Source organism: Podarcis cretensis (genome assembly GCF_951804945.1).
Source record: "Podarcis cretensis genome assembly, chromosome: 8".
NCBI classification, from domain to species: Eukaryota; Metazoa; Chordata; class Lepidosauria; order Squamata; family Lacertidae; genus Podarcis; species Podarcis cretensis.
The window spans coordinates 61,051,524-61,064,467 of record NC_137177.1 but is presented as its reverse complement, the minus strand read 5'-3'; the positions used below and the strand labels follow the sequence as shown (position 1 = coordinate 61,064,467).

The window sequence follows — 12,944 nt, the reverse complement described above, 5'->3', positions numbered from 1 at the left end:
TTAGATATCTGAAGGCAGCTATCAAATAGATTCCTTGATGAGCATCAAATAAATGCTTCCTCGGATTTGATACTTTTACTCTCAGTCTATCCTTGAGCCTTTGCAACACTGTTTGCTCCCTCTAGAATTTGGATTAGGTCATCCATTACCAGGAACCAAAAATGACTATAAGAAATACCTCCACTTAGCCCTAATATATTGTACCACTTTTGTGGGTTTTAATTATAAGCTGCTTGGAAGACGATATTGGCTGAAAACACAGGGCACAAATAAAATAAATTTAAAAATTAACTTAAGAAAGTGAATTGGTTCCTTGGAGGTTGCCCATATTAAAGCATCTCCTTCTGTCATTGTTTTTTAATGCTCAGCACAGAAACACTATTTCACTGTTAGCTGTTAGACGTCACTAAAACCTTAAAGTGACTGAACAAGAGTCTTTGCTCAAAACACACACATTTTAAATTCCCCCTTTATTATGGATTACATTTCATGTCTGCTGCTGTAATCTGCATTTATACAGCTCTTAAAATGGGGATTTAAAAGGATTTCCAAAGTATTAACAAGGTCTTTGAGGATTCCCCACCCCGCTCCAAACTAAACAGCAGTGTGATGTTAGAGTGCTAGTTTGGCTGGCCACTGAAATATGACAAAAGCTGTTTGGGGGGAAAAAGAAGATTTTGTCTTGATGAGCTATGAAGCCCTGGATTATTGGGAGGGATTGAAAAAGCAGATGGGCGATATATGTGCAGGAACTGCACCCTGCTACTTGAACTGTGTGTACTTGATTTAAATAGCTAAAGGGAATATGCTTGCGCTCAGCATCAAGTTACAGTGTGCTTTTGGGGCATAGATAGTCAAGATGTTAAGATGAATCCATCAAGCTCTGCAGATTCTTGGGATATGGCTATTTGAAAAGACTCATAATACCATAATAATTAGGTGATTAGAAAGGCTCTGCATGGGACTAATGCTTTTGCATATGATCTCAAGGAAGTTTGTACATGCCCTGCAACCCAAGCCTGCACTCAAGCAATATTACAGATCTGGGGCTACGCAATGATATAAATACAATCATAGAATCAACACAGAATCACAGAATAGGAAGGAACCATGTGGGTCATCTGGTCCAGGTCCCCTTTCACCCAACATATATTATGTTGTTTTAAAGTGTTGAATCCCAACTTGGGGAAAAAGCAGGATGTAAATACAATAATAAATAAATAAAACACAGGTTCATTCAGCTCAGAGGTACTGGTAAACTGTTGCGCTTCTGCATATGCACTCTTGCGGAGGAATGGAAGTGCCCTGTTATGGCCTGGTTTCGATATTATGTTAAAACTTTTTAAAAACCAACCAACCAACCATGGTTTAAAGGTGACAGACCAGTGCACTGGTGGCATATGCTGCTCATAAGTCCCTGCCTCGCTCTTCCTCTTGCCACACGAGGAAAGAATCAAACCAGGGGCTTATGTTATGGTCCGTATGAACCAGTGGATGTGGTTTATATCTCTTCAAACAAGCCATGGATGGAAGCCAAGCTTTGTTCTTGGCTTACTGCTTGCTGTTTGCTTGGAGGGAAACAAACTGTGAATGCCGGTTTGCATCTAATGCAATGCCAGCCTCTGGTCTGTTTCCTGCTTGGGAACAAAGCGGGCAGTAATGAGCAGCACACACCAGCATGGTGCTTGTGCACAATAAACCATACATTATTTTTAAACATTGGTTTAACATGATGTCTTTACTTGAAAGAATCCTGGGAGCTCCTAGGAGAACTGGGGGACTGCAATCTACTGCCTGCCCACCCGATTCAGGAATCAGTCTAACCTTCCCTTATCCCTTATTCTTGTTAAAAATCAACTTTGTATTTTAATCGTATCTTTTGATTCTTTACAAGAGCAATGTAAATTTATACATTGCTATCAGCTCTGCTACTTTAAACCTTTGTCTTAAGCTAGCTTTCAAGAACAGGGTTAAGATCACCAACTCTGATTTAAACACCTGGCGATAAATGAAATATGTACCCTGCAAATATTTTGCAGGCATTCATAGAAATGTTCCCATTTCCAACGTGCATCCTTGGTATTGCACAGCAGCTCCAGGCAATGCATTACTACAACGTAATTCATCCAGATGTTTGCACATGACAATGTAAAGGGGCAGAGGTAGGAAGCAGTTGAGGGTCATGACAGCGGCGGTCTTCCAGTGGTGGGAGAGCTGGTGACTGAGCAAAAACGTGTATGACAGCTACCAGAAAATGCATCTGCAGTGTATCCATCAAAATAAAATGGGTCAACAACTGCTTGAGGGAAGAGAAGCTGCCTCAGGCAAAAATGGAACTGACAATGCACACTCGCAACCACGGCCATGAACCAAGATCCTCCAGGGTATAAAGACTGCCTCCATTTGCCAGCCATAATGTCAAAATAAAAGGAGACAATGCCCTAGAAGCAGAACCAAAATTCTTCCTATCTAGCCGGCCAAGAGGAAGGGTTGGCAGGGGGAGGGGAGGAATAGCATCTTTGAAAGATCAGCAGAAATGTCTTTAGAGAAGCTTCAGCTGGTGTGAATTATTATTGAAGGGACTTGATGCTGATGAAGGGACTGAGATGTTGACGCTTGCTTTAACAGGAAAATGGCATCTCTGGGTATGCACGCACGGTTGGAGCCCGTTGGCTATGCCTCTCGTCAGGCAGCGAGTGACGAATCTGCTGTTATGTCACAAAGTGGCTCGGCATCAGAACATAAGAAGAGCCTGTTGGATTAGCCCCAGCATCCTGTTCTCACAGTGGGTCTATAAGAAGGCCATAAGCAGGAGCTGAGTGCAACAGCACTCTTTCCTCCTCTAGACTCCAGCAATGGCTTGTGCATGACCAGTTGCCTTTCTAACTTTAGCTCCCTTTCAACAGCAGAGCTGTTCATGACATATCACAGACTGCCTTTGAAAGTCCTGTTGCAAACGTGAAGGAGGGAATCAGCACATGTCAGGGAAGGAGGGATTGGTGGGAAGAGAGCATGTGAGCCCACAGCATGTTCCTAATCATAGAACCATAGAATTGTGGAGGGGGAACGGACTGCAAGAGTCATCTAGTCGAACCCCCAGCAATACAGGCATCCTGCCCATATGATTCCCTCGGTGGGCTCAAGGATGAAGTTCTCCTGCCTCCTTCAAATGAGTGGGAGGATGACAATCCCACATACTGGTGTCCTGGTGTCCACTTGAGTGTAGTGATCAGATGGAGGCCTCAGAATGCAGCATTTGAGGACATCTGGAGGACACTAGTTTAGGGAAGGCTGCTCCAAGTCAGCGTAGAAATTTAGGAATTACACATCTTTAAGTACAATTTCTGAAGACTTCTGCTACAGAACTATTTACAGAATCTACACAACAGCTTTCAAACAAACAAAACTACACAATAAAACCAGTTCAATGAAACAAAGTTAAAATACCAATCACAACAAAATAACATTAAAATATCAGTCACGGTAAACAGGAATGATGGGTCAAGAAAATGCCTGGTAGGTAAGTTTTCAACTGCTGGCAGGATTAACCACAGCTGGAGCTTGCTTGATCTCCATGGGGAGATCATTCCACAAGGAACCATGATGAGTATGTGCTTTTCAGACAATTGGAACTTAATAAGGGGGGGGGGGGGAGAGCTCCCCATGCTCCTTCCACACATTTTTCCAATGGGAAAGGGTGAAACAGGCAGCATTTCTTCACAATGCACTCTTCTTCCTAGATGGCATTTGTAACATCCTGCTAAGCAGCAGAAAAGAATAAAAGGGCTGCTTGATGTAGATAAATAGATCCATTCTCATACCATTCAGGCACTTCTTTTTTAGAAGAAGCGATTCAGCTTCTCCATGGGCCTACGGTATTTGAAGGTGAGAATAATTTCATGCACCATTATGCCAAGTAGAAGAAACACTTGAAAACACTATTTACTGAATATACTGTACCTTCCTGATGTATTCTTCAGTATGGCAAGTGCGTCTGGATAGCCATCCATGTTATAATCTCCAATGTGAAGGGTGATTGGGAAGGAAAAATTGGTTTGAGCGGAATCATACGGAACAAAGCCCCAGAGGGTGCCTTTGTATGTGAAGTTTTGCAACACTGGAAACCACTGAGAACCAGAAAACAACAACACAAATTGTCAGGATTTATTGAACACATATTGCTTTATTTTCCTTAGATTAAACCCCACCTTTCTTCCATCATGGAACCCTAGACTGCATACATGAGATTCCTGGGTGGTCACCCATCAAGGCACTGACCTGACCCACACATACATTGTACTGGTGGCAATGTAGCTTCTGATGTGACAGTAAGGATTTTTCACAAGCACTCCAATTGTACAGGGGAGAATGCTGTCTGCCCAGCTTCTATGTGGCTAGATTGTCAGAAGTTGCTACTGAGAGGGAGACGCTGAAGAAATTTCGTAGTGCTTAGAGTCAGAAGGGTATGTGTGTAGGTGGGGGAGGAAAGGCAGGAGTATTAGGGAGACTGACCAAGAGGCAGGGGGGCCTAAGGAAATTAGGCAAAGTAGGCAGTGCGCTGTAAAACAGTGGCTGGAGGAGCCAGTGGATGGCAGAAAAAATGAGCGGATGAAGAAAGGAGCCAAGTATTTAGCTGCAGGCATCTGGTAGATAGTGTTCCTTTTCTTAAAAGGGAGAGATGGTTAATCTCTTTTTAAAGAACACCTCTCTACTGAAATTATCTTATGTGGATTACAACTAACCAATAACTTGATTATAAAATCAGTACATAAGCCAAATACTAATGACTGCACATACTTTTTCAGAGCAGAGATTAAATCACTGCAATATCTGATTCAGAAGGACAGGGAGAGAAAGGCCTTGGTGAACAGGAATCTCCTTAACCAACCAGGTGCATATGGAGAGCCCATTGAAGACTTCCACCCTGGTGACCCCAAGGCTGCTCAATCTCTCTCTCTCTCCCCCTCTGATTTTCTGTTCTGGAGTGCTCTAAATCCTATAGGACTGTTCCATCCATGAAACTGAGCTGCATATTAAAGAATTAAAAAGCAACAGGAATAAGACAGTATCTCTCTGTTTCTGACACACATATACACCATTCCTGCTATTCCTGGCTTTTGTAAACTTTGTGCGTTATGCATCTGGGTGTTTTAGTGGGCTGCCAGGTTTTTGAAAAGTCTATGGCAAGATGCGAAAGAGAGACAGTTGTCTTTGGGGAACTGTGCGAAACAAAGCAATGATAGATTCGTTAACGCTGGTTTTTGCTCAACAGAAAACAGTCAAATGTTCTTGTTGCCTGAGACAAATCATTTGTACAATCCCTCCCACTGGTTTAAGACAGAACAATCAAGTTCAAATAGCAGTTTTACTTCACTCAGAAGAAGAATTTACACTGCAAAAAACCCATTACTAGAAACAAAAGAGAATCAGAAATGGGGAGATCATTCATACACCATTCCTAAATATCTTCTAGATGGAGCTATAAACACTAAAAATAGGGGTTCAGTTGTATCCACTACAATACTAAAGGCATAAAGGAGCTGCTTGATAGAAATCTACTGGGTTTTCACTCCCCCCCTCCTACCCCCTTCCTCAGGAAGATTAGTTTGTAAACAGAAGCCTCAAATACAGCTTGTGCTGATACTTGGAATACAAATAAGATTCCAACAATGGCTGAACAGAATGAGGATTTCTCAGGCTTTCAAATAGAATGTCGTGATCTGGAGATGCATGAGCTTTACTGTTCTGGGTATATACAGCTGTTGGAAGTGTTTCGGCAACAACCCTGCTTAAGTAGGGTTGTAACATTTTGTCGATTACCCAGGTTGATTGATTAACACCATTTTGAGTGACTCAAGAAGGTGCCCCTATTAATTTCCATACATGCCCTGGGCAGCCTTGTTCCACTGCTGAACTGCTCTTGCGGTTAGAAATGTGTTCCGAAAGTTGCCTCTCCTGAGCTTGAAGCCATTGCCTCTTTCTAGTCTATGGGAGACAATCTGAATTATAAAGTTGTCACATGTGACAAGGAGTGCTTGGGTGTTCGCCTGTAGTAAAGTACACAAGGGGTTAAAGGGAGACACAAGCCTGTAAACATTTAGGGCAGGTATCTTCAGCCTTCTCAGCAGCAAAGCTTTTAACCCAAACATGCATTTATTAATCTTTTATCATATATTTGCTCCTGTTGTGACCCACCTTGGATCTGGCCATGACCCACTTGTGGGTTTCGACCGTCCGGCTAAAGACTAATGAATGATTTAGGGAGCTGGCTCACATCTCTCTAATGAGCATCTGACACATCTCCAAATATACAGATGTTAATAATAATGTAAAAAGTTTGAGGGGCTTAATTAAGCTTATGTCAAAAACTGTATCAGACTATCCAGGGGTTAGAATCTAAGGAAGTGTAGTGTGTATTCTAAGCATCAGTGATTAGCTTAGCATATAAAAGCTAATTAGGTTAGGCACATTTCCTGGGTTGTGCATTAGACATGGTAGGTAAAGGTAAAGGTACCCCTGCCCGTACGGGCCAGTCTTGACAGACTCTGGGGTTGTGCGCCCATCTCACTTAAGAGGCCAGGGGCCAGCGCTGTCCGGAGACACTTCCGGGTCACGTGGCCAGCGTGACATCGCTGCTCTGGCGAGCCAGAGCCGCACACGGAAACGCCGTTTACCTTCCTGCTGGTAAGCGGTCCCTATTTATCTACTTGCACCCGGAGGTGCTTTCGAACTGCTAGGTTGGCAGGCGCTGGGACCAAGCAGCGGGAGCGCACCCCGCCGCAGGGATTCGAACCACCGACCTTTCGATCGGCAAGCCCTAGGCGCTGAGGCTTTAACCCACAGCGCCACCTGCGTCCCCATTAGACATGGTAATCCTAGCCAAATCAGCAAGTGTTAATTGAAGTCAGGCAAACTTCTTTGTGAGGTGACTGTCTGGGGGGGATAAGGAGTTCAAAGCATAAAAAGAAAAAGGTGTTAGAATGCAAATTAATGGAGGCCTTCCTCCCTCTGTCAATAAACAGGGCTTAGTTTAGGGAGGGTGGAGTGCCATAATCAGGTAGCAGAGAGAAGCAATTAAGCTGGGCTGTGCCCTGCAGAACAAGAGAGGCTGCAGAGAAAGAGTGTTGATGCTGTTACTATGGAGGAAGTTGGCATGTTTGGGGCTGCTACTGCTGTGAGCCCCTCCACTGAAGGCTTCAGGTTGTATAGAGGTGTAAAGAAACCTATAGACACCACAGTCTCCACCAGGCATAGGCAAACTCCAGCCCTCTGTAGTCCCAAACATACGGAGGGCCGGAGTTTGCCTGGTCTCCACTGTGTCTCATTTTCCAAAGAAAACACAAACCCTAGGTGAGTGCATGGAAAACATCCAAGTCTCACACACCGCTCAGCGGAGATCGGGGTGGAATGCAACAATAACAGCAATAATAAAGCATTAGTTGTAATTTGTATCCCATCTTTTTCTCCAAGGAGCTCTAGGTGGTGTATGTGGCTCTCTTCCTCCTCACTGAATGTCCACAACAACCCTGTGAAATAGGTTAGGATGCACATTCCTCATTTGCACATTTATGGTTTTATTTCTTATTATTCATGTATTTCATAAAATTCATACAATGCTTGACTGCCCAAAACCTCAAAGTGGTTTACAAAGAAGTTAAAACAATAAAATTATCATTAAGAAAAACAACGGAAGATGCACAAATGTTAAAATAACAATAGACTAAAAACAAATTAAAACTCGCACCAACTTTCTACTGCAGCATATGTGGCTGCTGCTGACATCTGGCATGGCCCTAATTGTTGTCCCTTTGGGGCTAGATTTGGATCTTTGTCATTTCATCTGATGTACAAAATATAAACACGGTTTAATTTAATCTGCGCAAACAGAAGCTCAACATACCGAATCCAATCCTGGTTTAGATAGGTAGATGACACTCTTCTGACAAGCTGAATCAGCACAGGCTGGCAGCAAATGCTCCGTCTGTCCGTCACCATCTGGCAAAAGAAGAGGGAGATAAAAATAATTCCGCAAAGGAGAATAAAAAAGGTGTTCTTTTTATTGTCAGGGAAGAACAGCGCACTCACACAGGAAGACAATGTATTTTGATAACATGTAAACAATAGAGGCGTCAAGATAATTAACCAGATAGCTGTAATGCTAAACTCTGTCAGCCTGTTATCTAGTCTTTCCGTTAATCTCGAAACGCACAAGATTCTCCCTTGTCAAATGCTGAAGCTGATTTATATTACTAATATGACACTGACTTGCAACCCAAGAGGAGTGAGGTGAGCCTGACTGCTCGATTTCATTCCCAGGGTAGTACAGAATATTTAATCACTTTATGATTGAAAAAATCCAACACATGGGCCTTGGATACAGGGACCATTCTTGAGATCCAAACTCTGGTTAGGATTTAACACCAATGCAAACCAAATACTGCACCACGGCTACTCCTGAAAAGGGCAAAGCAACTGGGAGGGGGGCACATCCTGCAATCTAAATAAGCTCCTAGGCTTATAAAGTTTGGGACAGCAGATCTACATTTGGTCTTAGACCTATGTACAAAATTTTATTGATGATGTGATAATTTCATTCACGCCTCCTTTTCTTCATTGAGAAGTTGTGTAATAATACCCCTAAGAAAAAGGAAAATACATAACCCAGCACGATCGCCATGGCCTTATTCTCACAAAGAGCCTTTGACAAGATCAAGGCCAAACCATTTCAATCTACCAAGGTGGGAGACTCACATTACTACAGACTTTTTGTTTGTAAAAACAAAAATCGAAGGTTTGTGATTACGTGTGTGTATGTGGTGGTGGTGGGGACTTGCTACACACAGCAAACTAGATGTCAGGGAAAAGGCTTGCAGTTTGGGCTCTTTGCCAGCATGAACAGTGGGCCGGGTGAAAGTGCTTCTATATTCCTGCTATTAAGATAACCTTTAATGAAATGGAAACTGCCAGGAACTTATAAACACCCCAAAGTATACATTTCCTTTACTACGTGATAAACTGATTCCATTATGAGTAGTTATGAGAATTATTCATCTATCGGAGAGACTTTTAATACAGCAATTAAAGCCTCCCCCCCAATACCACAGATGCCTCATTACCTGTAAATGCACATTATAATGGTGTTTTGAGCCTGCACTTTTGTTACATAAGTGTTATGAGTTTGTGGGTGCCATACTCCTCTAATTCCTGGATCCAGCAAGTGTTTAAAAGCTAGGCTAGTTTCCTCATCAGGTGATCGCCCAGGGGATGGGCCATTAAAAGAACAAAGGGTTAGAAGCAATACGGCACATGGATAGGGCTCCCTCCCTCAATAATTAAAACCAGAGTTTATTGTAGGGCGGTGTGTGATGTCACCGAGAAGGAAAGCAGTAAAGAACAGAGTTTGCTGTCATGTGATCTAGAAGCTCGAGAAAAAGCTGCAGACTGGACAGGCAGAGAGAGCGCCATGGCCGATTTCTGCTGTCAATCCAAGGCTGTGGCTATGGGAGAAACAAGACCCTTTTGGGGCATGGGTGTTGTGAACCCCTCCTTCGTAGGCTCAGGTTATATATACAGTGGTACCTCGGGTTAAGAACTTAATTCGTTCTGGAGGTCTGTTCTTAACCTGAGGTACCACTTTAGCTAATGGGGCCTCCCACTGCCACCGCGTGATTTCTGTTCTCATCCTGAAGCAAAGTTCTTAACCCGAGGTACTATTTCTGGGTTAGCAGAGTCTGTAACCTGAAGCGTCTGTAACCCGAGGTACCACTGTATGCCATAAAGTCACCACAGTCTCTGTTGTGCCTCATTTCCAGGAGAAAACACGAACCCTGGGCAAGTGCCTGGAACCTCTGGAATCTCACACTGCTTGGAGACTGGGGTGGCGTGCAGAAATAATTTGAGAATCAACTTCACAAGGAGGTCAGTAGTGTGCTCTCAAGACAGGCAAAACTTGTGTTGTGGGCATTAGCCAGCATTCTGTTTCTGTTCCGCCACCCACTGAGATAACTTTTGTGTCACTGTTCAGATTAATTTTCAATTTAAATAAAACCCTCCCAAGGCTTTGTCCTTTTTAATTAGGGATGTAAATACCTCAGCAGGAGGTGACAGGGATGGGAAAGGAATTACAGTAACACAATCTCTCCACCTTGGCCAACTTATTAAAATAGGACGAGGCAGCCCCTGCCGAGCTTCCTAATGAAAACATTACTTTAGCAGATGCTAAAACAATTTAAAGATTTGGCCAGCTAAAAGATGCGATAACCACAAATAATTTTAGGAGAAAAATTTGAGGCAGAGAGTCCAGGGTGCCTACTGACATATTGCCAAAAATGAGGAAATACAAGAAAAGGACACCAATTTACATAAAATGTATATAAGTTTTATGTGCACATTTCAAAATATGATTATTTAAGTAGAAATACATCTTGTCATAGTGATGAAGACTATGACTGGGTCAATGTTTTTCTTGGCTTTCCAGGACTGATAGCTAGGCAGCTGTACACATGAACCTCACAATAACGACAAGTCTAAGTACAGTGGTACCTTGGTTTTTGAACATCTCCGTTGATGAACATTTCGGTTTTCAAACGCCGTAAACCTGGAAGTAAATGCTTCAGTTTTTGAACACACCTCAGAAGTCGAACATGTCACACAGCTTCCGCTGAGTGCAAGATCCTGAGGCCTAGCTGTTGGCTATTGAGTTTTCAGTTTTCGAACGTTTCAGAACTCAAATGGTCTTCCAGAATGGATCACGTTCAAAAACCAAGGTACCACTGTATATTTTACATCCTGCAGAAAGCACTTCTAAATTATATAGCCTTAAACTCTGACTCATGTAAACATTCTGGGCATTCTTAAAATGGTGTTTCATATACTTGCTTCCACTTTTAAAACAATGATTTAAATCAAATTATGCAGAATAAAAGCATATTAAAAGCCAACTGTGCCTTTCTGACAGACTTAAATGTTACCTTGAATATTCAAAAGGAGAGTTGCATTTTCTGCTTTTATTCATGAATCAAGAAAAAACACTGGCATCATGCACCCACTCCAGCTATTTGTAACCTCGACTAGATGTTTCAGTGTTTTCCCCTGCAGGAAACCTATGGAGCAGATCCTGGTTTTACCCACTGTCTAGTCATATTTAGTGATTATTTAGTTTTTAAATGAATTGTTATGGCTAAAAATAAGCAAACAGAAATGAGCAAAAGCTATTTGTAATGGGAACATAAAGGCACATAGAGATCCTTTATTACAAGTTTTGTCCCTTCAGTAAGAGTCTGAATCAGTGGAAATGAAAAGGGATTGTTTTAATGCAGAGTTAGTTGCGAGTATATATTCACTTCTAAAACCTCACCAAAGAGGGAGGAAACTGAAGATTTTTTTTAAAGACTGAAACAAGGGATGGGATATACCCAACATCAGTGTTCCAAATTGAGCTTCCAAATCCATTTCCAGGAGATGAATGCTTCCAAAATTGCAGCCATCTCTAGAAATTACTGGCAACTATATTAAATGATTTTAATCAATCCCAGTGCTAACCACTTTGCATGTAAATATATTCTAGACATTCGCATGCGCTGGAGAGAATGCAATTCAATGAAAATGACTCATAGATGAAGATTTCTAATTTACCCATTATTAATGCTCATTGTTGAACTGAAGTGGCTGAAATAATATTTTCCAGTTTTCTTAATGCTGTACTGCTGCTTCAAAACCAATTTTTACAAGAAAATTAAACTGATTAAGAGGAATATTGTAGGAGATGAACAATACAGATATTAAAGATGAATTTTATTTGAAGAGGAGCTCACAACACATCACAAAGGGAGCAGCTTATTGCAGAGGGGGTTGCGGGTAGTGGAAAGGAAGACCTGACATATTGAGGCTTTAATCCCACTGTCATTTCCTGGGGAGCAAATACGTCTTTTGGGGCTTTCGTGAAACTTAAATTGCTCCAAACTATTTAAGAAATCGGCAACTTTAGTTTCACCAAGTCCCCCAAAAGAGCCACAAGTGCAGCAGACATAGTGTTTAGAGATAATGGCATAAGATCATCCCTGGGGCAGGGGGATCAGATTAAAGGTCCATCTATTCCAAAATCCTGCTACCCACAGCAACCAACAAGCCACCTTTGGTAATTCCACAAGCAATGCAAGATTCCTCTGCTGTGGTTGCACCACAACAACTTCAAGGTCACTGCCTGCAAACATGCAAATTATCTCCAAGAGTAAACTGAGATGGTCAGTGCTAGCAGACGTAGACCCTAAATAAAACATAAAGGGCAACTCACCCCCCCCCATTCAATCTGATTGAGAATCAAGAACACTCAGTAGCCACTGAATGTTGGGTATCAGTTGGAAAAGGGGAAGAAACATAATGGAACATACTGAAGAAAGTCATGTCTAGAGGTGAGGTCCCAGTTTTCGTAACTGATGTCCACTGAAATACTTATCCCCCATGAATGTTATGAATTCCCTTTCAGTCACCTAAACTATCCGTCACCATCAATTAATTCTGCTATGTGAAGTTGTCTCTTTTGTCTCTCCTGAGTCTCCAGCCAACAAGTTTCATAGAATGATGTTCTAGTATGACTACTAAGTTGAATGCAGTCCTCCAACCACTTGGTGGCCTAGTGGGGCCCACTTCCTCTTTTGGTTGCTTGCCTAAGATTGCAGAAATGGAGCAGTAGTGGCTTCATGTGGCTTAGAGGACGCTGAGGTGGGTAGGTCTGGTCTAAATTGCCTTCCCCACAAACTCCACCTTTTCTTTGTCCACTCTGGTTGGCCATGAGCCTACAGCTGGTCTGAAGACCCTTTGGTATAAACTAGGGCTGGAATCTAAAGCATCATGTAAAATATAGGGGTATTTCAATTCTCCGAATTTCTAATAATCACACCAAAATTGTTATGCTTACAAAGCCTTAGGATGAGAGCGAGAATGCA

At 42.3% G+C, this 12,944-nt stretch overlaps 1 protein-coding gene across 1 annotated transcript in view; it reads right to left on the bottom strand.

Annotated features, from left to right (window-relative positions):
• Positions 1-12,944, bottom strand: part of ITFG1 (integrin alpha FG-GAP repeat containing 1) — a 116,176-nt gene that overhangs the window by 61,840 nt on the left and 41,392 nt on the right. Inside the window, exons 9-10 of the mRNA XM_079988808.1 lie at positions 7,901-7,995; positions 3,961-4,127 (exon numbers count right to left, since the gene is read on the bottom strand). Of these exons, the coding sequence (XP_079844934.1) occupies positions 3,961-4,127; positions 7,901-7,995 (262 nt within the window). The remainder of the gene's footprint in view (positions 1-3,960; positions 4,128-7,900; positions 7,996-12,944) is intronic.